Below are 24,988 nucleotides of genomic sequence, written 5' to 3'. Positions count from 1 at the left end.
TACTCAAAGAAAAAAAAATCAAGAACATTTTAAATATGAATCACTCTTTACATGTTGTGTGCATAAAATTACTTATCTTGATGATATAAATTAGGAATACTACAAACTTTTTAAAGCTGGCATCCATATACTACTGAAATGCACACATCAGAAATACTGAAGTGTTAGTTCTGCAAAAATCCTTAAGTCACATTTATACTTGCCAAATAGATACACAGTGACTTAGGTTTCTAAAGGAGCCACAGTGACCTCCCGTGGCCACCTCAGAAATCCCTGTCCTTAACCTTTTTTTCCATTTTGAACATGACATTCCTCATAAATGCTAATAAACTTAAAAGGTGTAACAGTGGTTCACGCTTGGTCCCTCTATCCCAGGAAACGACAATACTTCTATTTGAAATGAGTATAAAGGAACATAGCCTTCACACATTCTAGCTCCTGGTTGCAGAAACAAAGCCATGTCTCCTCTCTGATTTATCAAGAACCTGTTGCAGAACAGTTTAGAGAACTGTCTTCTGTGGGTCAATGAGAGATGGTGTTCAACAGATGTTCAACACACGTTCAATATTAGGCACCCAAATATATAACTTCGGCTTTTGAGAGAACAAAGGAAGGAAATGTAAATTGATGCTGACTTGAAGTCCAAACCAGAACGCAGATAAAGTTGTATGAGACATTTTAAATGTGTGTCAAGTTCATTGGTATACAAAGCCCCAAAACATCTTAAAAAGAAACCAAGTTTAACAAAAGAATCCAAAAGTCAATTAGGTGCCTTCTTCCATTGCTCTGAAGGAACGTAACGGGAACAAAACATTGTCTTCTATGTCACAAGCAGATGAACAATGTCAGAACAACACAAAAATCACAGTAGTAACTGTCTCTCATCTGCAGTACATTACTCAACACTTACGTTCTTCTACTGCTTATAAATCCTCTCTGTTATATCCAGCTTTCTTTCCATTAAGAGACTCTTCTGTGTTTGGTGCCAGCCATGTGAAATATACCTTCACCGGATCAATATTCCAATGCTTGTGAAACGATACTGGAATTTGATGAGAAAGGTAGCCTTTTGGGTAGTCCATTGGCCTTGCCTAAGATGGAAGAATAAACCAAACCCAGTAGTACTCAGTGATGAAGCATAATTTTAGAACAAGAAAGTATCACCGTTCAATGGCCTCTGCATGATAACGAAGCAATGTGGCATTGACAAAATATACAAGATGATAACAAAGGGGTTTTTACATCATTCTATTATATCAGTTGATAGGCATTAGTTTAGAACTTCAACTCGTGCTGCAGTGATCATGCTATGAAGTACACTGATATTAAACATACCCCATTTCTCAGGATGAAATGGTCACCACCTATGAAAGCAAGTGATAAACAGTGTGGTTTGTATTGCATCATTTTAAATATACAGTTTCTTTGGTGATGAAAAGATTTTAAGTAATACTCTCTTGCTTCTCCTCTTATTAAGAGTTGCCAGCACTGCCAGTGTGATTGTAGGATCCTTCTAAGGCCATAAGCAGCCAAAATATATGAAGTTTTATGATGGGGAAAGGTTACCAAATGCAGGAAATACTGTGATGCCGGAAAACTGCATTGTTATTCTTTATCAGATTATATCAAAAGAGACAGAATTACATGATGCAGCTGACTTCTTAATGCACCAAGCATGTTTCATTTCCTCTGACAGTTTAATGGCATGTCAGCACATCATTATATAAAAAGGCCCCACCTGTAGTGGTCCCTGGTAAAATAACTAGATTTTGCCATGAGTTTTTGCAAAGAGAAATGCATGAAAAGCACACATTTATTTTTTTTCTAGATGTAAAACACAAGAAGAAAATTGAGTGATTTGGATACTGAATCACTGATTTGATGCCTAAGCTAGTAACTGATTTAATTGTGCATGCTTCACCCACTTACGGCTGTATTAATGAATTCTATATGCTGTGTTCTTCATGCAGTTCCGTATACACTCCCATCATAAAATTAGGCAACAGAATTTGACATTAAGAAATCTGAATATGTGTTGTTGATGGGGTTTTTTTTTGATATTTAAATCACAGAGTGCTTATTTTTAAAAATTCCACTGGAGAAATCAAGAGGGAGCCTGTCTCCCTCAAGACCTTTGAAAAAAACTTTAATGTGCATTTAGGTTTCAAAAACCTGAAGAATTTAATTTGGATAGAGACAGGTTTTAGATCCAAGACTGAAGATTTTTGCTCTTTGAAAATCAATCAGCTTTTTATCGAGCTACAGAAAAAATTTTGGTGTTTTGATAATTCTAAAAGAACGAGATCTGCTCTAATAACTATCATTTTTATTACATTGCTCTCTAAGAATCACTGCTTTATAGGTGGCTGACCTTAAGATAAAAATTCCCTGAATTTCTTCTTCCTTACATTTTGTGGAATCAATTATTGTAATCTTTGTGCTTTTTTTGTGCTAGAATTTGTATTTGCTATTCTACAAAAGCCAAATACTTTGCTCTTGCCCAGATTTTATATTTTAAGACCACAATCCTGGCTGCTACTCAACATGGGAAGGTTCCTGTTCTCTTTAAGAGTATCATCACGTCAAAAGCCTCTGGGTTTTGAAGGTTGCAGAATACGTATCTACCTTAGCATGAAGCAAACAGGAAATCAGTAAGAGTGAGCGAACACTGTTACATCGTAGACACTCTAAGGATGAAGATAACTTTGCTTCTGTTTCATAATATATACTCAGTACAATTTTGGATTCATGTACTTCAAGAAGCATTGTACATCATAATATTTCAGTCAAGTCTTTAAAAAAAATTTTCTGGTTGACAGAAAATCCAATTTTGGTTTTTTTTTTCCAATTTAAAATATTTGTTGCATAATAGCGGAATTTGTAGAGAAAGCACACTCAATTTTTGTTCAGTAGTTTTCACCCCGGGGTTACTTTTGGTTCAAGGTATGTTAAATTAGAATTTGTTATAAGCAACAGTAAAGATGAATTACAGTTGAAGTGTAATTTTCTGTGTGGAAAATCAAACTGCTAGGATTTCACTTTCAAAGTGGTTCAGTATATCAAATGCACACCATTAAGGATTACAAGGAGGTGCTTTGTTTTGTTGTATAAGGGCCATTCCTACAAATCTGTAAAATTAGTTCTGTTCTGTCAGACTCTCCTTTAATTAGCTGTTTTGATTTTTCTAAAAAACACCTGTGCAAGCACAAATTATTCAATAACTGTTGATTTTATAAGATACATTACTTGCCTTCTTTCTATACCGAAAGGAGTAAGTGGTGATAAACAAAACCGGAAAGTAAATAGATACAATTTTTGTATATGGACAAGAAATTGAAATATTGAAGAGTAAGTTCTCAGTCTTCCCATTTCTCTAAATAGTAAATGTAATCAGAAAGAGAATCTTAATGTAAGAAAAACTGGTAATTGAAACAGCAAACTTTTCCCCCCTACTGACAGCTGCTTTGAATTACATGGCAATTTACTAATTTTCAAGTAGCCTACTATCTTAATCTCAGTTCATACTCAGATACACAGATCTTGCCAGTTTTTGAAGTAGATAAACACCTGAAAAACATCAAACACTATACCGATTTAAATGCTGATTTTTAAAAAAGTTGTGCACTGTTTGGGAAAAATCATAAGTGCTTCTTCTCTTTAATGCCATGGGAGGAAGGCAAAGTGTTTATTTGGTTTACGAGGCAGCCAGTCTCTCTGGGACTCAATGCATCGTGTTTTCCACTGTGACACTACAGTTAGATTGTTAAATAGTCTGAAAAACAGAAACAAGATTCAAATCTACTCCAACCCACTTCTCCGAAACTGGAGAATATACTCACAAGAAAATTGTTTTGTGACCTCTTTTTCCATTGTGCTAGCATAGGGCAAATTATCATATTTATACCATTCTTCAGAATCCACCACAAAAGCAACAGTTCTGGGAATACTTTTACATTTTATATCTTCACTAACGAGATATTTCAGAATAGTGAACACTGAATCAATAGAAAAATTGGATAAGTAGAAAAGAGAAATTTACTGAAAAATTTCACAGTCAGTTCTCCATTACCTGAAGAAAAAAGTATTGTGTGGTGTGTTTTTTTTAAATTTTCTTAGAGGACATATCACAAATATTCAAAGCATATGGCTCCCAATTCTATTTGTTTTTCAAAGTTCCTACCTCTGACTGCATTTTTTATAAAATGCATTTTTTATAAAACGTAGTCATAAGGTAACTGAAATATCTTATAAACTATTAAAGCATTGTACTAATCCATGCTTTGAGAATATTCTTATTTGCTTCATCAAACTTGTTCTGGAGAGAAATAAGGTATAGCAGCAGCGTCCTGGTTATCACTATTACACATTGATCAAGTTTGCAATATTTGTAAGTACTGTTTTACGTGTATACTTAAAAGAATGAAATACATTTTAAATACTAGTAAAAATAACTCTCTGACCTGATGGAAAAGTGGACTATGTGTGATAGGGATTCCTAAGCCACTGAAACACATCCCAAGGACCATATCATCAGGTGCGTCCATGCTGTAACACCGGCATTTACTAGCAAGTAGTTTCTGAACAGCTATTCTGCTGAAAACCATCCTGAATGAAAAAAGCAAATGAAACATATAAGACAATAACTATTAGAGAAGCCAAATGACTGTAATTAATAAATATTGCTTATAATGAAATATATATATAAATACAATGTGTGTATATATATTTATGTATATATATAAATATAATGAAAATTAATTATGCCAATTGTTGTTAATCCAACAGTTACTTAGCTAGCCACCATTTTTATCACAGCTGATAATTCCTCCTCAATTTGGCCAGGACTTTACAGGGATATTCTCCTCTATCTTACTCAAATGTATTGTCCAGTTAGTTATCATGTAGCAATTACATGAAACAAACTCTAAACCTGAACTGTCATTCCTTGCATCCACTGTTACACAGTTCTCTCCATAAATGAAAAATGTTCCTTGAAGCCATTGCAAGGCTCATCTGTTCATCCGAACTGTCTTGCTCATCTAAGTATCAACCGTAGCCTGGAGCTGCTAGATCATTATCACTAAAATAAGCCTTCAATAGACCAGAAACATGATGATGTCTTAAATTCAACAACTGAGGGAATATACTTGTGTTTAGTATTCCATAGCTGCCTTTTCTGAAGTTACATCATCCACCCACTCCAATCAGAATACAGGGTACTCTAGCTAAAAGTTACATGAAAAAGATTCACACTCTGAAATCACTACATGGCTTCATGAGTTCATTCACTATATGACAATCCTTCACTTGACACTGGTACATGGTAAAACTTCTACGAATACTGAATGCTAAGGCAAAAAGATTGACCTGAGAATATTGTCAGATTAAAGTTGTAAAAGATTCCATCACTATCATTGCAACTTTGAAGACTGCATGTATTACAGAAAAAAAAACCAGAGCGCGCACTAGGAAGTTGTATCTCAGTGCTCAGATCAAATACAAAAGGAATGATAAGCTAGAGCCTTGGGGGTGTGGGGGGGGAAGAGTTGGGACTTGTGACCAGCATGTGTTGCTACACAGGTGTGACATAAATTGCACACATTTGGGGAATATATGTGCTAGTTGATTATCTGGACTGTGTCCCTTCAGTCATATAGAATTCTTCTCTTACAATGAACCTTCTCAAAATTAGGGTATGGAGCAAGGTTGGTGATCTGTACCTCTATCTGCTCAAACCTGAGAATGAAAATAACCCCCAAATTTTAACACCTAGATGACAGAATAGAAACTAAGAGATAAACACTAAAAAGATACAGAAGTATAGGACTGGTAACCAACAAATATACCAGCACCAGTAGGAGGTTTGTTTCTTAACTCAAGCATAAACCCTATTTAAGTAAGACCTTATGCAACTATGCAAAACAATGAGAATGCCAGTCAATTGATTTTTACTTACTCATGGATGGATAAGAATCTAGGAAGTTATCATAGCCACTACTTTTCACAGAGAAAGACACTAAGGACACTCAGACATCCACACTACTTGCTTTAAACACACCAGATGGACAGATCAGAGTCTTAAGATTGTTCTTACTGCAATATGAGCCAACCTGAAAGTTCATATACATGTTAATTTAAACCAAATTTTCCACACGATCACAGGGACCCATGTGTCTCATGCATGAGATAACCCACAATGATCTCTTTCTATGAGAAACTATTTTCCAGGACATCAACAACATCAAAGTCCTTGTTCAGCCACCTCTCCATAAATCATCACATGAAGTTCAAAAACAGGAGGATCATTATCATTTTTCTCCATGCTTGGACAAAGAAAGAGAACAGGAACAAGTATTTTCATTGCGGCAATTTGTATCCCCAGGTGTGCTGCTTTGGGTTCTCCTGCAAACTCCACAATAATTCAGGTCATGAGGGTATTTTTTTAAGCAACTATCCCAATTGTCTCTGCTTACTACACTCTGAATCACTGTAAGATCGTCTCTGAGTATGCAGAATGAATTCTATCAGATGAAACAAGGCTGCATGATGTGTATCAGGAGAACGTGTGGTGCAGATAACTGATAATAGGCACTCACTTCACAGGAGCAGTCAAGCTGAAATAACCCCTTCTGAAACATGCGTGGTCCTCAGCACCAACTGTTTTGCTCTACAAATCTGTTCCCAACGGGCAGCACAACTTCTTACTAGTTAGGACATTTGGGTCTTTGAGCATCGTTACATTTTAATCATATTGGGGAACATCATTGTTTCCGCTGAAACTGATTTCTGTTGTAATTCAAAACATTTGCACTTAAAGCAGGGACTGATAAAGATCTCAGTAGGAGTTCAAATAAATTACCCTCCTCCACCAGTGATATAACTATATCCTCCTGTTCCCAAGCCGTAACCATAACGCTCTCCAAGAAATACTGGTTCATTTGGGTCGTAGCAGCTGAGCAATCTTCGGAGTCTGAAGATACTATAACATGAAAATCCATAAAAAAAAAAAAATCATGTAGACATTAATTTTGAAACAGACATTGCTAGCCTAAATGGCATTCTAGTAAATAGCACAAAAAGATAGTAGAAATTCTGATTTTTGTAGAATTTCTGAGATACAAACTGTTAAACAGAAATTTATGATGGGTTATTTACTATGAGATATGACTGCTGAATTTGGTCAAATCAATTAGCTTAAAATATTTTTCTGAAGCAGGCAAAGTTTCGCAGCAAAACTGAGCCTCATCTCAGAGACAAAGTGAAATTATTTCTTCCAAACAATGGTAAGATCTTTGCAAATGATCTTTTCTTCCCAGGAATTGAAAAACAAAAAGTTAGATTATATGAATACTGCTTTATCTACAGTTATAGCCTCTTCCAAATTCTTCTGTCACATGATTTAATATAAAGTGTTGTCTTCAACCACTTATTGTCATGTTCATCATGATGTGATCCTGCTGGTTGATCACTGTGCCTTATTTTGCTTATAATGCAGTGTCAGTGTTCATGTGAATAGGATCTAATTTTTTAACAAAGGCAAGTCCCTGGACACCGTTCTGGGTGGCTCTGACTCTAGCTTATGGAACCTTTCTTCTGGTACATTTATGTGAGGAATACATCTCACAAAGTGTATTAGCAAATGACTAAAACCAATCAGCTCAGACATACCTACACTGAAGAATCACAATGTGTAATCATATTCAGACTATATGATTACATAGTAACACTAATATGCATAGTGTTTATCAAGTTACAAGATTACATTGTTTTTAGTATCAGTCAAGGAATGCTGAAGGAAAGTGACAATTTTTTTCCTTAAAGGAATATAAAGCTACATAACTAATAAAACAGCTGCATCTCTTAAATAGAGAAGAAGAGAGAAATATTGCTAGAACTCCTATTGACATGAACAGTGGTAATTCCTCAAGTATTGCAATGTATACCTTATCAGTGTGTCATCATCCACTATGACTAACCAAGGAGTTCTGGGAGAGCTATGATTCAAAAACCTTTCCAAAATGGCAAAAGTTTTCCCACAGTGACCTAAAGGAAGAGAATATGCAGAATATAACAGAATATACATTTAAATAAAATGACATTTTGTAATAAACAATTATTCATGAATTAAATAAATATTTTACTGCAATACGCAAAACATTTTGGAAATGACTGGCAAAATATTTGCGATGCAAGTTTAAATTACATCCTTTGTTGAGCTGAATGGTATTTGTACAAATTGTTCCAATGCAACCACTGCTTTCTATGCAGGAACGTATTTTTGAAGGTTGTTGAAGTATGGAAATTCTTTGAATTATGGAAACCTGAAAAATAAGCTTTATTCCAGCTATCCTGTTAAGCTGTTGGTCAATACTGGACAAACTGCTACTCTTAATTTCAAAAGCTGTAAAATTAGGAGACTATGATAGAAACATGTTCTGCAAAATACTCCAAGATATTTTCATAGGATTTAATGATCCATCAGGCAGGTCCATTGCTTTTATATAAATATTTAAGTCTACATTAATCTACCATACTCATCACCGTCAACTCAGGACCTGATAACTTCCTCCAAGGAAAGGTCTTAACATTTATCACCAGACTATAATGAAGCTGAGAGGTAAAACACCCTTTACTAGGAGTTGAGAAGTGAAACACCCTTGTTCAGAATGAGCAGGACAAGAGAAACAAGACATTTCAGACTTCTACTGAATTTTCTTTAGATCTTGGAAAAAATCTAATTGCTAACAGTCTTTATTCATCTAGATTACAGTTGATTGTCTAAAGCAATTATCGCTATCAATATTCCAATTACTGAAAAATAATTAAAAAATAAGGATAGGATACTATATTTGAAGCTACTTCCAGTTAAGATATTTTTTGAGAAAATGCAGTAACTCTATGCTTAAGAAATGAAGGAAGTCCTGACTTTGCTGATTTTGTGAAACCATGAACTTAATGCAGACTGATAAATGAATGTTTGCAAAATTAAACCCAAGATTTCTATATTATATTCTGTCATGAAAGATCAACAAAAATGGTATTAGAGGAAACTCAGCACAGTTTGTTTCGTTTAGAATGCCAGCAGCCCACAGGTCCCACTGCTCCCCACAGCGATGCTCAAAGGCCAGACTTGGAAGGTCCCTTCACCCTGGTGTGACCAAACTACTGGGCACGGCTTCTACAGATGATCCACGCATGCCCAGCAGGTCTGCTACCTCCTGAAAACACTCACTGGTTGCACATGTCACGCTGCAGCTGTGCAAATGGAAATCCCTGCCTAGTCTCTCTCTGCCTCTAATAGACCCCGTGGGGGACAAAAAAATAGGGCAGCTGGAAAGCTGCAAATGATCCAGAGATCAGAACAACTGACCTAGTGAGCCAGATAAAGCTAATAGGCCATAGCCTGGACAGCTCTAATTCAGAAGGTGAGTAACAGCCTGTAGCAGAGACTATAAGCCTAAGAACAATAGATCAAATGAAAGAAAAAACCCTAAAATTAATAGTGTCATGGAAGCCATCATATCCATAGCCTTTTTGCTATTCAAACACAAAGTAAATTAATTTAAAACCACATTATTTGTCATAAAAAGATCTTCCAATCTTAACATTAAGGTTTTGTGCTTAAATCAAGACATATGAGGCATAAGCATATAATATTTGAATACCATATGGCAAGTAGTTCATGCTCAGTAACCAGTTGGCACTGTCTGACATCTTTTGAAATAAATCTATGACTTCTCCTACTATTGATGATCTTACTCAAAATCATCAATAACTCAGGAGTTATTACTCTTACCCCAAGTAATAACACCAATTTTTGTCTCTTGGAGTATATCAGTGTACAATGCTTTCATAGTCACAGTATTTAGGTTTCTACTAAAAAGAACATTCTACCTACGCAGGCAAACTGTGTTCTCCATCCATTTCCTGTGCTGCACAAATATGCTACAGAAATACAGAATTTCTAAATTACGTAGTACACACGAAATACACATATCATCCACAAACCTTACTTTCTTTACACAGTTATTTGTGCAAAACTTGACAACAACGGTCAATAGCTCACCTCTGTCAGTATTAGGTACGCCTAAATCTATAGTAGGGATGGAGATGTCTGCATAATCACTGTAGTATTCAATAAGGGCAGCTTCTCTTTCCCAAGTCTGCTTTACAACTGGTACTGCAAAACAATTGTTGACATTGAAACACAAGTAACTTGATTAAAATAAGTACTTGATCAAAACATTCATGCACCTTGTTAACTGACATATTCCTTTGCATAGTAATGAAAAAGCTGTTTCAAATACAGCATCATGGTTCTAAACGTTCATTCTTTTTTCTTTTCTACAATATTTAGAGAGAAACAATTTTACATTTTTATGAAAGACGGTCAGGACAGTTTTATTTATATAATAATACATTTTCTTTTAAAATATGACTATAGTTTCATTCATATTACATTGGAAACTGTGATGTTTACATTTATGCTAACCAAAGTATGGTATTCATTACTTTTACACTTGCTATGGTAGCCTTTATAGTACACATCAGCATGAACACTATCAGAGATCAATCATTCTTCCAGTATTGAAAGTCGCATTTTAAAAACACCACATCCAACTGCACAGTGTATAAAATATTCTGAATCAGAAACAGACCAAATGCACCTTTTGAAATACTACACTTGTGTTACATACATCATATCCGACAGCAACATCATGTTAACGCTCAAAAGCACCTGTCTCTGGAGACACACTCAAGGAAGGACATTTATAAATATCATACAACCAATTTTGATCCCATGGAGATTCTATTCAAAGGAGGACTGCTTAATTCTTCTCTACAAAAGCAATCCTTTTCTTATTAGTTTGCCATTTCACATAAACATTTAAAACTGGTCATACAAAATTCTAATAATGATGCTATGAATGTTTAAATTATATCCAGAAGTAAATAAATTATGGGTAACACAAAAAAAGCCAAATGCCTGCAGGGTGTTTGGAAGAGAACTATCGGAACAAAATAATGATCTTTTTTCCATTTTAAAAATTAAGCAGTCAGGACTTAGATGAGCAATTACTCTGAAACAGTGTGCATTCTGCAGTCATTGTTTGTCTGCTTTATGTTCTTTGACACCATCCAGTAGGTCTCACTGGTAGCAGCTAGTTCTTTAAATGGAAGAAATATTTATATAACTTCCCTTTGCTGCTATATAACTCTGATGCTTGTGAACAACTAACTTTAGCCCCTTGCTGGAATCACCCATCACCTAATTTGATGTTTGCTGCTGTACTAGGTTTGTGTGGCAAGGTTTTGGTAGTGGGGGGCTACAGGGGTGGCTTCTGTGAGAAGCTGCGAGAAGCTTCCCCCATGCCCAACAGAGCCAATGCCAGCCGGCTCCGAGATGGACCTGCTGCTGGCCGAGGCCGAGCCCATCAGTGATGGTGGTAGTGCCTCTGGGAGAACAGATTTAAGAAGGGGGAAAAAACACGCACAACGGCAGCTGAAGAGAGATGAGCGAGAATATGTGAGAGAAGCAACCCCGCAGACCCCCAGGGTCAGTGCAGAAGGAGGAGGAGGAGATGCTCCCGGCGCCGGAGCAGAGATTCCCCTGCAGCCCGTGGGGAAGACCACGGTGAGGCAGGCTGTCCCCCTGCAGCCCAGGGAGGTCCACGGGGGACCAGATCTCCACCTGCAGCCCGGGGAGGACCCCACGCCGGAGCAGGGGGATGCCCGAAGGAGGCTGGGACCCTGTGGGAAAGCCCATGCTGGAGCAGGCTGTGCCTGAAGGACTGCAGCCCCTGGAAGGGACCCACGCTGGAGCAGTTTGTGAAGAACTGCAGCTTGTGGGAAGGACCCACATTGGAGAAGTTTATGGAGGACTGTCTCCCGTGGGAGGGACCCCACGGTGGAGCAGGGGACGAGTGAGGAGTCCTCCCCCTGAGGAGGAAGGTGCGGCAGAGATGTGTGATGAACTGAACCCAACCCCCATTCCCCGTCCCCCTGCGCTACTGCGGGGAGGAGGTAGACAGAACTGGGAGTGGAGTTGAGCTGGGAAGGAAGGTGGGGTGGAGGGAAGATGCTTTAAGATTTGGTTTTATTTCTCATTACCATACTCTGATTTAATTGGTATTAAATTAAATTAATTTTCCCTGAGTTGAGTCTGTTTTGCCCATGATGGTAATTGGTGAGTGATCTCTCCCTGTCCTTATCTCGACCCACGAGCTTTCATTATATTTTCTCTCCCCCATCCAGCTGAGGAGAGGAGTGATAGAGCAGCTTTGGTGGGGACCTGGCGTCCAGCCAGGATCAACCCACCAGTTCTTTAAATAGAGGAAATATTTCTATAACTTCCCTTTGCTGCTAAGTAACTCTGATACTTGTGAACAACTAATTTCAGCCCCTTGCTGGAATCACTCATCACCTTATTTGATGTTTGCTGCCTACCTACTTGCTCACTTTCCTCTATTCTGATCACACAGGGACTTGAAGGATTTATTATTCTTGACTGACCACTAGTTTGATAACACTGAAATGAACTGCAAGGTAACTGTTAAGATGGAGTAATAAGAACTCAATGGACTAATGGAAAGGCTTTAATATTTGATATTAATATAATTTCACTTCTGTAGCATTGTGCTATGGCCAATACCGCTTTTAAAAGTTCTTAAAGAAATGTAAAACTGCTCTCAATTCTTGCATTAAAAATCCAAAGGGAATTATGTACAAAAACTGTGTCCATACAACGTTATGATAGTTTTGAAATGCAAAGCCAGGAATTTCACAATGCATTAACTCTACCTCCTATATAATAAAAAGTCACATTACATCATATAACATTGCATAATCAGGTATTAATTGGCAGAGAATGTCATGTAAACTTTTTTTTTTTCAACTAGAATAAGAAAACAAGTAGACAGGAAATTATTTTCTTATTTTATGGAAATGTTCTATTTAAAAAAACGTTTCTCAAAAGAACAAAACCAGGAAGCTTTCAGTAAACAAGGCCCCAGTACAGAAGCATCACAGACATACAAAATGCTTCCAACCTTCACCTGACAGAAGAGACACCTGTAAAGGCTGTTTTACCTTTCTCCAACCAAGGACCTCAACCTCAGTAGGGTGCTTTAACATACAGAACTATTTGCTATTACAGACCGAGCCTCTCGATTTCTTTGGTGGAGTCCCCTTTCTCTGTATAAATGAAAAAAAGTTCACTGAAGCAAGGACCCAAGTCTCACCTTAGTTGAATGGTTTAACAAGGGGACTACTAGTAAAGTGTCTTTCTCTTTTTCGTGCTTGTTTTGAGGAAGTGTCACCATCCTGACTAATGTCTATTGTAAACTGAATTCCCACAATACTTAGTAATTTCTAACAACTCGTATGTTTCAAAGAGAGAACAACTATATGAAATTTTGGACTAGCTGTTGATGCAAATATTTATCAATATGTATTAATACTTGTGATCACATGGAAGTTTTAATACTGCACTACAGAGATATTTATAGAAGGTCAGCTCTAAGCTCTTAATTATATTTTATTTGTGCTGCTTCTACAACCTTGATGCATGTTTGCAGTCTTGAGATTTTCTTATATGACCATATACGGTACGTGTAAGAAGGAGAGTTGTACCTGAAGTAACTTCTGAAGTAAAATTTAGCTGCTTTTGCACATCGAATTCCAAGCCTTAATGTTGCACTAATGTAGTTTTTGGCATACAATAAAAAATGACTTACCAGGTAAAAAGAGCTCTCTGAAGCTGGCATCCATTAATCTTTCAAAATCTTGAGTAAGATTATCCTCTATTGCATAACACTGGAAGCTGTGAGGAAAGTTCAAGAATTTTCCTCAGTCTTCAACAGGTGTTTCTTGAAGGATGTTTATGCTATCTTTTTGAAGCCTTATGTTCTTTTCTGACTTTCTAGGTTTGGGGTTTTTTGGTTTTAATTTTGATGTAAGAAAACAAACATGGATCCAGAAAGGAGAACTCTTCAGTGAACTCCAATTACAGGACAGTCAATTTTGTTTTGTCAAAAGCTACTTTAAAGATAGCCTAATGATTAGGTGATTAAAATACTAGAAATGTGCCTTCATGAAATGCACTAACATTACGAAAAAAATCCATAAATCTTATTTTGAAGAAAAAAACCAGCAACTGGCAAACAGTCTAAATTTAGAAGTGACAGAACCTACAGTTTTGGATGCATTAGCAAAGGGGGACTTAGTTAAGAAAAGACCTTTTATCTTCATCCCGTCCTCTGACAATAGGTGTGGCAACCCCCCCAAATTTTGGTACAACTACTAGCCATTACTTCATTTTCAATTTTTTTGCCAATAATAATAATTTTAAATTACGCTCATGAACAAACTAAGCCTAATGGCAAAACTATTATGTACCTGGAGTATTCAAGGGCACAAATAATTCAAGTAAATTTGTGGAAATAAATCCATTCCTGAATTTCCTTATTAACAAAATGTCTAGAGGTAAACTAGAATGGATTGGTAGGTGGCATCAAGTAGGTAGAGTGTTTTCTATTAAATCAGTGAATTTGGAATTTTTCCTTCCACGTTTTGTAGACATTGGATCTACCTCAACTTAGCTGAGCCTTACTCTGTCTTAGCTGAAGCTGAGTGTCTCTCTGTGTTTTTATTTTCTGTGCCTCTGAGAAGGAAGTTAATACTCACTCGAGGTATCTTGTTGGGCTGCACTAGTTTTTTTTGTTTGTTGTTTTTACCATGGATATCATGGTCATATTTTCATAGTGACTATCATTACTTGTATAACACTACAATTTCCAGATGAAACACACTACAGTGTTGCACACTTGGGAGACTCTTGATCTGAGCCATGGCTTGGACAAAGTACTACAGACGACCAGATTTCTACAAGAGACAAAATTTCCCATTCCAGGCATTATAAAACACATGCACATCAAATTGCGTAAGGTGACAACAGATAGAACCAATATGACAGCATAAGCTGCTCAATCTTTTACTGGAGGGGAGGGCAGGACAAAAGGAAGGAGGAGGGGAGAGACCTTTCAGCTTGTTCAAGTTTCTAAATCAGCCACCATACAGCTGCACAATTGTCACTGCTAGTACAAGGAACAGAAGTGAACCAATTAGCTGGGGGAAACACACTGAAGGATATTAATAGGTGCTATATTAATTAATATTGCAACAGCTCCAATTCACAACAATATAAGCTAACTTTATGCATATTTTTAATTTAGATAGTCAATTGCAAGATTTTTGCCAACCGATCACTAAGGATGAAACATCATACAACCACAGCTTTTCATCATAAACATTTCACAGCACTCCTTAAGAACTCTGAATAGCAAAAAAAAATTCTACCTAAAGAATAAGCTGTTTATAATTCTGAAGCTTTCATGTTTCCCAGTGGATTTTGCAAACATTTAGCCCTAAGAGCTACACAGACAGCATATATCAGCTTGTTTTTTAAATACTAATTTCATCAACTATATAGCATAGAGCTACTACCTTGACCAACCAACAACTTACTTCTGTCACCGTGAAATTTCCGACATGTTTTTACAGCAACAAAAACATCTTCCTTTTTCACTGGCTCTCCCTATATGAAGAGAACAAAAGTTAACTTTTTAATTGCAGGCTCTGCCTGTAACATTTTATAGGATATGTATATCCATACATAAAATAAAACAGAAAATACCTTTTCATTGTATAGCATATCAAGTAGAATAGTGTACCAGTAATACACCAGAAAGTACATTTTTGTCTCTTGAAAAAAGGTCACTAGTGGTTTAAAATTCCTGAAATAACATTACTGAAATACTTTTTACATTGATGTAGTATTCTAACGTAAACTAAAACACCTATCATTAGGGAAAGAGAATGAGTAGTAGAACTCGTTGAACTAAGAATGATTCATCTGAAAAAGAATATTTTCTTAATTTCTTTGAAATTAATCACTGTGAGAACATGTTGAACTGTATCATACTTGGAAAAAGAAGCTTAAATGCTACACACTAGAAATCTTTGAATTTCCTCAACTGTAATAAAATCATTTAACCACTTTTATTTGTTTTCCTTTTTAGCACCTAGAATTTTGCTCTCCTGGAAGCATGGAACACTTTTTGGCCTCTAGCAACACTTAACCCATAATATCATAAATGTATTCTCCTAGAAGTGGAAGACATGGGTTTTACTTTAATGCTCCAAATACTATATTACATTTTATCTTTAGCCTCAACAAGTTTTAGATTCCCATGTGTAAAAAAAGATTATCTATACTTCAGTATCTCACAGAAATGTAAGGAGAAATACTGTACAGAGCATGTGCTGACAAAACTTTGTGGTAGAAAGACCCATTAAAGCATACACAATATTTGTTTGCCAGGAAATGCCCTGTGCCACGGAAGGCTGAAAGCTTATCCAAAAATAGACAAATGCCAGAACAAACCTTTTTTTTTTAACTTATTGAAAAATATTTTCTTAAGGTTTGAGATTTTTAAAGTAAAATACTATGCATTTTAGTAAGAGTTTTACCTTTACTAAGCAAAGGTATTTAAAATACGGTACTTACACAAAGTGGCAGAAAATTACTGAATGTTGTTGCACAATGATCAACCTTATACGAGTTCACATCATCTGTGCAGAACTCAGGCACTGGAGTAAGATGTGGCCCTTCCCCCTTCTGCCAAATATACAGGGCAATCTATCAAAATAGAAAACATTTATATCAGTAATGAAACTGGATAAAAATTCTCAGAGCATACAAAGAAATCATATTACAGGGCAAACTTAACAGGAAAACTAAAAAATACGGGATGCTGTAGAAGATTTGTCCCTTAGTTGATAAACTAGCTGCATACCTTACTTCTTGCTTATGTTTCTAGAGCCAACATGTAATTTTTTCGCCATAAAAGAAATTCTATAGACAGACAAGTTTTAATATGTGTTTCATAGAATTACAATTAGTTTCATATATTTAAGCGTGTCAAAACAACTAATCTTTAACTTTTATATGAAGTGGTAGAGTGAATATTTACACTTTCTTTTAAAGTAAACAAAGATCCTTATTGTGTTGCTCTTTTAAAATTATTTTGATAATTTGGAATAGCTAGGCCTATTTCATCCTATGTGGCAATTTTCAGCTTTTCAAAATAGACCCATTCTCTGGTGACAATTTAAAAAGCTCAAAATCAGTAATGAATCTCTGAGAAGCTGTAAAATACAATGAAGGATAATGTAATAGATATGCTATCCTATAGTAGACTCTTGCCCATTTTAAATGCAACAACAAAACATAAAAAAATGTTCAGAAACTCGTAAGAACAAAATGAAGTTCTTAAAAATCTATAAGGCAGAAAATAATATCTCAGTAAGTATGTGGATTCAGAGCTTCCCAGCTGCCTTGCCATACACTCTTGATTCTGAATGCTTAGTCTCTCTTGAGGATAGGCCAAAGATACGAAAGCATCTTTGCACAAGAGCTGGTTGAGCATATACTCAAGATGTAGGACATCTGGATTCTAGGCTTGCTTCTGCCTAACTCAGAAGTTACAGCTTCTAGTTTTCAAAAGGGTGCCTACACCAACAAACCAGAGATATTCTGGGACAAAGATTCTCCATGCTACCTCATGAAACTGAAATACTCTGCAAAAAGTAAGATTCATGGAACCAACAGGACAGTGTAGTGAAGGGGAGCCTGACTCTGCTGCACAGGGGGAATGGGACTCCTCCAAGACAGGAAAATCAGTCTTGGGTTCTAGTTCCTGTTTCCCGTGTTATTTACACATATTCCCAATGACTCCTGCATGGAAAACAAGTTAAGTGCTTCAATGGAATATGGGACCAGACCCAGAACACACCAAAGGCAATGAAAATGAGTCTCCTTTTCAGTGTTTTATGCTTACTTAGGAACTGTTAGCTTTAAACCCCTCCTAGCCCAGAATTCAGCTCCTCTTTTAGCAAATGTGATCATTAAGCTATTATTAAGAGGACATAATATTTCCTTCTCCCCACTGTTCAGGAAGAACTCGGTGCAAACCAAGAGCGTTAACTACGGTCTGGACAAGCCCAAGTCACCAAACCAGTTACAGACTTATAAGTTATAGATGATTATTTTCCTGCCCATCTCATTTAGGTCTCAACATCCTCAGAAAACCCCAACTATCTGCACACAGCCATTTCTGGAACTTAGAGGGTATAAAACAGAAGTGCCAGTTTGTTACATGCCCTGTTAGGACTGGGGGCAGGCTTGAGAATACAATCGTATTTTTGAAACTTAAGCTTCCAGATTTGAAAGATTATCAATAGGGTACAGTCACATACAATTAACTGATGAGTTTTTAGCAAGTTGCTGACTTTAACTGGGTTGTCATAACTACACATGCGCTCTTAGACCACCTCAACTGCAAAGTAAAAACATTTTGTTTGATTGCACTGAAAAGAGTTTAAATTACTGTTCCTTGTAATTGAGCGGATGCAGACAATTGGGAGCTGTGAGTACAAACATGGTCACTACTACTGCTCAGCTGAGAGTGACTTGCTAAACCACTAACTCAGCTGCAGGTTCTTTCAATGCAGTGAGTTTTGTAGTTTGCAAGGTCTAATTTATTTTAGCCTCACCATTATTAAGTGGTCTGTTTATTTGCTGTTTTAGCAATGCTTCTGAAAACACAGATGATCTTAGCATTACAGATGAGTTCAACAAAGCACTAAAGGGAAAGGCCACTCTATAGGGAAGAAAATTCATAAGCATGAGTGGCAGTTAAGACAAATACTGCTGATAGTGCTTGGAGTAGAGGAGGAGTATGGAAGTGACATGTAACACATATATGCTTGTGGTTAAGAAGCAACCAATAAACACACGTACGTCTCCAAGGTTATCTTTTGTCTTGTCACCACATTCACATTATGGGATGTAAGCGGTTCTTGACCCTGCCTTGTAGCTGGAAGACTACTAACTGCAAGAGATTGGATTTCTAAAGAGCTTTCAGTACATTTTAAGATTGTATTAGTTCAGAATTCAGCTATTCAGAATTAACGTCTATCACATGAACCAACAAAGAAGAAATGCTCCTGCAGCACAAAGAATATTTAACAATTGTAACATAACATGAATTATTTATGAAAGTTCATAATGCGCTAAGATTTCCCAGTGAATAATGGATTCTTCAATAGAAAGCCTTAGAGTGGTGTGAAGTTATCATATTTCAGAAATGAGGTTAGAGTGCCATTTTGGGTTACAGAACAGGATGACAGACTGTTCCTAAAACAATGGAAATGGATTTACAATAAAAAGACAAAAAATAGTCTTAGTCCTAGTTCAAATCTAATGTTAGATATACAAAAAAAATCCATTTTTCACTTCAAGTTTTGAGTATCAGGGAATATGCTATATACTGTGCAGTTACAAAAAGTCTAAAAAACAATCTACAAATGAGCAGCAGCATGATAAAAATCCTCTACTACATTTGCAAGATAGGCCTTCCAGATGGAAAGTTATATAAAAGTTGTGGATATAAGAAATAGGGACTTGGAAAGTAGTAGGGTGAAAAAAACCACCTGATACAGAGCACAATAAAATACCAAAGACTAGAGGCACATGTTATTAGGACTCTGTCAAACTAAAACACTTCTTAAAACGTTTATCATCCTTCATAAATTTAAACTTTACACACAATCATTAAAGATCACAGATTATATCCTTTGATTTGTTGTCAATCTTGATTCACACATGAAGGACGTAGAGATAAAAATGATTTAAGAAGGACAAGATGTTGATTTATAAAATAAATGAGGGGGAATGGAACTGTGTCTAGGGAGACAGGAGACTGTGCAGAAAGAATAACTACAGGGCTGAAGTAGGTTATCATTGACAATAAATTTGAAATGAAACATATGCAAAGAACTGCTAACAGAATAAGAAGTGGATGGAAGTCATTTTGCCAGTCGAGTGATCAATTGTTTTTCATTAAGCAATCTGTGGCACATAAAAGAAATGTCTGCTAATGATTTTTTTTATGACACTACGTTTAGAGGCTTTGTCAGTGCTGAGGTAGACTGGAATATTGGGAAACTATGAATGACTTTGAGGTAACTTACAAAAAGAAGATTTACAGTGTAAAGCTCAAGGTCTTAGATTTAGAAAAATTAACAAGAGGAAAGAAAAACAGCTTGTTGGCTTGTTTCATGTAGCAAAATGAAAGCTGAGAGGGGTCCAATTGCTTTTGAGAAATACATCAGTCAAGGTGAGGAAACTAGGTGAAAGAACAGTGTTGGCACAAAACCAAATTAATTTAAATATGCTACCAATTTATACTCTACAAGTACACTGTAGATTTATGTTGGAAATGAGGAGGTTTATAACCATTACAGAATAAAGATCTAGAACAGCAGCAGTAGTTTTAAATAAGGTGGGGTTTTTTCTGGGCCAGAACCACAATTTATGGCTGACTTTCAGGAGTTTAAAAAAATTAAAATTAATTCAACATCACTCATAATTTCAGGCCAAAAATCAGCAAGTTTATTCCAGATTCACACCCCCTCTCCCCCCCTGCACCCTGGTTCAGGAGTTCACTTTGGTGACAGTACAGACATTTTGAAGGCAGAAAAAATAAAAAAGCTTCAGAAAAAGTAGCACTGATATTCTTTCAGAACCCCCCACACCTTTCTTCTCATGTTCCTTTCAGTCAACTCACTTATTCTCTGAAAGACCTAGTGGCTACCTTTTAAAACTGTTGCAAACCAGAGGCAAAAAAAAATTTCCAGACTTCCATGCTGCAAGTTGCAGAGTTGATTGGTCACACAACAGTTAGGTTCCTCAGACTATTTAATCCAAACTCCATCATATTTAGCTCTTAGAGTCTGATTTAGAAAGTGAGTGAGGCTGGCTAGTGTCTGAGATACTGCTCATGTCAGCTCAGGCTTCATGAATTAGAAGTCTCTCTCTCCTTTATAGAGCAAGCCCTAGAAGATAACTTACTGTATACAACCATGTACATATTCCTATATGAATACAATTTTATTCATGAATTCTTCTATACTTGAAATATAGATTTAAAGTATTACAATATTCAAAAGGAAGGGAAAGAAATTAAACATGCCGTTGCATTGCAAACTTTTTAGCAATGTCTAAGAAAAATCTGTTTTTTCCATTATCATTTATCACCATTCAAATATATAGATTTCAGACATTTTTTTCTTTCATCACATCACTGCTTACCTCATGCTTTAAATCTATTGTAAAGTCTGACTTGAGTGGTTCACTTTTCAACTTCTTTGCAAGCCTATACAATTAAAGATGAAGAAATTTACTCAAAAAAAAAAAGAAAAAAATCAATCACTAGTGTATGCAGCAAAGTGTGGCTGATATTATTGACCGTCTTACGGGGGTTTGGGGGGCAGGGCAGAATCACACTTCTGTATTTATTGCTCCAAGAAGAAACTTCTATTTCTTTTTCATATTTTTTTTCATTGGAGTACAGTGTGATGATATTAATACTACTTTTTCAGCACACATATTTTGATACATTCTTCCTGCCCAAGAAGAAAGTTCTCATCTGGAGTAGATGGAGAGTCTGGCATAACATTTTCAACAGATTAAAAGCAGCAGTGCATTTGAAGCTCAATATTGATCAGCATCTGAAACTTCAGACAATATTCTCTTTTTGTGTAATCCTAAGCACAGTATTTAGGCATGTTCAATTTATGAAAATATCAATCCTTGCTACAGCAAGATGCATTCAACTTCTGAAATCTATGAACTTTTCATATCTCATTTAAAAACTAAGCATCTAATCTGAAGTAAATATCTAGGTTGTCTCTATAGCACAAGAAACACTTCTAGAAGGCAATGCAGTCACTAAGATCCAGGAATAAAACTGCTGTCTGGGGGAGAATACATTTTTAAAATGACAAGAGATGGTATTGAACTAGTTGAATGACTAGTACTGGACAACTATTAACTATCTGACGATTTTAACTTTTAGATAGGCAGAGTGAAGCAAAATAAATCACATGCACAGCAATGATACAGAAATCTATTTCTGTAGCCTCGTCTACTAATAAATTCTTAAGTGTTTGTTTATAATAATTATGCTTGGAACATGTAGAATAAGGAAGAAATGGAATTTTATCAAAGGAGTATTTACTGAGTAAGTTTATAGTGAGAGTACAAGTCCATGTAGGCATACCCAGAGCTAGCTGTACATTACTGTGCCTGGTTGAATGTCTTGCTACACACCTTAGATCCTCAAACTAAAGTAGACTTACATGTACCAGTATGGATGCTAATAATATAGGTGGCAGCAGGAACACCTTCATCTTTTACAGAAAATAGTAATCCATATGAAATCATAACTCATTAAAATAATATTGATTAGCATCTAGAAAAATTGTATAAATTAAACATTCTTAATTACTATCATTAAACAAGAAGTGATTAAAAAAATCAATTCTTACTTGTTAACAAGTGGAATGCTAAGTGCCCAACCAGCAGCAAAATCTGGAAATGTAAAGGCTGTAGGATTTTCAGCAAAGGCATAATGGTGAATTATTGTAGATTCTTCATCATATAATGCTTTACCTAAAAACCACTCCTGTAAAGGAATATAGGAAACAATTTTGTTCATCTACAGCATCCTTTTAGTGAAGATGATGACTGCATTCATGCTGAATAAAGCAAACCTGAAAACAAAAACAAGGGAAGCGTATTGTTTACAATAATCCGGACAAAATTTGTACTTGATAAGAAATGAAACTAAAGGCACTTCTCGGAATTCAAATACACACTGTATTGTCAGCATACGCCCTGAATTCCACCTGTTGAAAAAGCACTGAATCCCGGAATCATAGAAGTGCTGAGGTTGGAAGGAGCCTCTTGAGATCATCTAGTCCAATCCCCCTGCTCAAGCAAGGTCAGCCAGAGCAGGGTGCCCAGGACTCTGTCCAGTCATGTTTTGAATACACTCCACAACCTCTCTGGACAACCTGCTCCAGTGTTTGGCCGCCCAAACTGACTACTGACTAGACAAGACACTCAAAAGCACTGCATTCAGGAACCTTATATATATCTGCATTTTGAATTTCCATCTGTCTAGCCTCTTTTACGCTAGGGAACTAAAAAGCAAACATTTTAAATACTTTGATCTTCAAAACAGTTAAATGAAGAAGGTCCCAAGTATGCATTTGTAAAGTAAAAACTTAAGTATTATTATTATTATTAGAGTTTTAAATAACAGTGTTTAAGAATTTACTACTGACTCTGCTGTATCTGAAAATAATTAACAGACTTAAATACTACTTCTTTAACATTACTATCAGTTGTCTTAATCTTTCTGTTTAGAACAGGTATAAAACAAGTATACTCCCAATTTTTGCAGAATAAGGACTGTAATGAAGGGAAAAAAGAATATATGTATATACATATAATTTTAAAAATATATACATATAAATTGCTTTTCAGACCTACAAGTACAAATGACAAATCAGAATTCTGAATTACCTTAATACTTATATTAAATCTTTAAAGTGTGAAGTTCTTTGTGTTATGACAGTAACTCAGGCTTTTCTTTTTCCTGACAATTTATCAATCCCTGACAATTCACCACTCAAATAGATTCAAAGTTAGGGCAACTGCTTTTTCACAAAAGATTCTTTCTCCAAACTCCCTGCCGTATTTGATTTTTCCCCTCCTTTAAAGGGGCAGCACATCAGCAACAATGAAAAATTCCTTCAAGGCGTTATCACAGTTCACACGCTTCACATGTGATAAATAATTTACACAAAATTCAAGACAAAAGGGAAAATATTCAAGCAGAAGTACTGTAGAAACATCTGGCAAAAAAAAAAAAGTCTAACCTCAAGAGGCTCTTGCATCTCAGTAGTCATCTAACTCCAAGCAGATGTTGCTATATAGACTGAGATAAATTTTATAGCTCCCCAGAGTCGATGAGAAGCGATGAGTGAGATTTGGCCAGGGCATGACAGGGTCAGCAAACAGCAGAAGAGAGGTCCGCATGCACCAGGAGACACCTCCAGCCAAAACCAGCTGGCTGAGACTGGCAGAGGGTATGCAAGTGTGGCTGCCCCAGAAGACATTCAGCCTGGCAATCCCACGGGAATCCAGCCAGGACTCAACCTGGCTCCCCAAAAGGCAATAAAAGGGCAGCCCTCAGGAGCTACCAGGGATGCTTGTCTTGCCGCACACATCGAGTCAAAGATACAGGATGCCACCTGTGCCAGGAACACCGACTCTCCGAGGGACTGATGCAGGTTTAACATGGTATGCATGTGTCTGTATACATGTGTAAGGTGCTGAGTGCATTTCCCATGAATTCTGTACATTTCTCCCCTCTACTTTGGCCACCTACTCTCAATAAAAGTAAGTTGAATATAACTTGTACTTGACTAGTGACTTCTTCAGATAACACAAATGCTGAAAACTTGTTTGTTCCCATAATCCCCACGTGCCTCCTGAGGCTGAAGGGTAGGTGTTCAGGAATCTGTTGAGGAAACAGCCAAAGTTAAACTGACACTACCCAACATACGGAGAAGATAAGGGTGGAGATTTTTTCCCACCGTTTTTTTTAATCACCTTCATAGGACTTACTACCTGGTACCTACTTACTCAGCCTTTGATTTATACCTTCAATCACAAAAGACCCTGCTTTCTCCTTCCTTTATTGGAAGGATTCAATAGTGTTCACTGGAAGGATAAAAAAATCAAACAAAATATTGGGAGGTAAAAGAAAATGGGCAAACATACTAATTTTTATGCACAAAGATGATTGCCTTGAAAGAATAAAAATAATTCTTTAGAAGCATTTATGCACACCGTTTTTTAACTCTTTTAGGGCCTCCAGGGCTTCAAAATGTTCATAACACAAGCACACTATTCTGTTTCAGAAATAGTTAATAAATAGTAACATTTTAATACAACAGTACCATCTGCAGACAATTTTTTTCTGGACCTCCACTTTGTTATGCTACAGAGTGG

General features: G+C 36.4%; 1 protein-coding gene across 1 annotated transcript in view; it reads right to left on the bottom strand.

The window, feature by feature from the left end:
* Window positions 1-827: 827 nt before the first annotated feature.
* B3GALTL (beta 1,3-galactosyltransferase-like) overlaps window positions 828-24,988 on the bottom strand; it is a gene marked incomplete at its 5' end in the record, with an annotated part of 66,467 nt that continues 42,306 nt past the window's right edge. The window contains 9 exon segments of the mRNA XM_010572806.1: window positions 828-1,091; window positions 4,461-4,605; window positions 6,860-6,979; window positions 7,944-8,043; window positions 10,067-10,180; window positions 15,526-15,595; window positions 16,568-16,699; window positions 21,215-21,278; window positions 22,453-22,589. Of these exon segments, the coding sequence (XP_010571108.1) occupies window positions 924-1,091; window positions 4,461-4,605; window positions 6,860-6,979; window positions 7,944-8,043; window positions 10,067-10,180; window positions 15,526-15,595; window positions 16,568-16,699; window positions 21,215-21,278; window positions 22,453-22,589 (1,050 nt within the window).

This window comes from Haliaeetus leucocephalus, unplaced genomic scaffold, assembly GCF_000737465.1.
Source record: "Haliaeetus leucocephalus isolate CR32 unplaced genomic scaffold, Haliaeetus_leucocephalus-4.0 Scaffold351, whole genome shotgun sequence".
Classification (NCBI taxonomy): Eukaryota; Metazoa; Chordata; class Aves; order Accipitriformes; family Accipitridae; genus Haliaeetus; species Haliaeetus leucocephalus.
The sequence above is the reverse complement of the archived record's forward strand: the minus strand, read 5'-3'. Positions and strand labels throughout refer to the sequence as shown.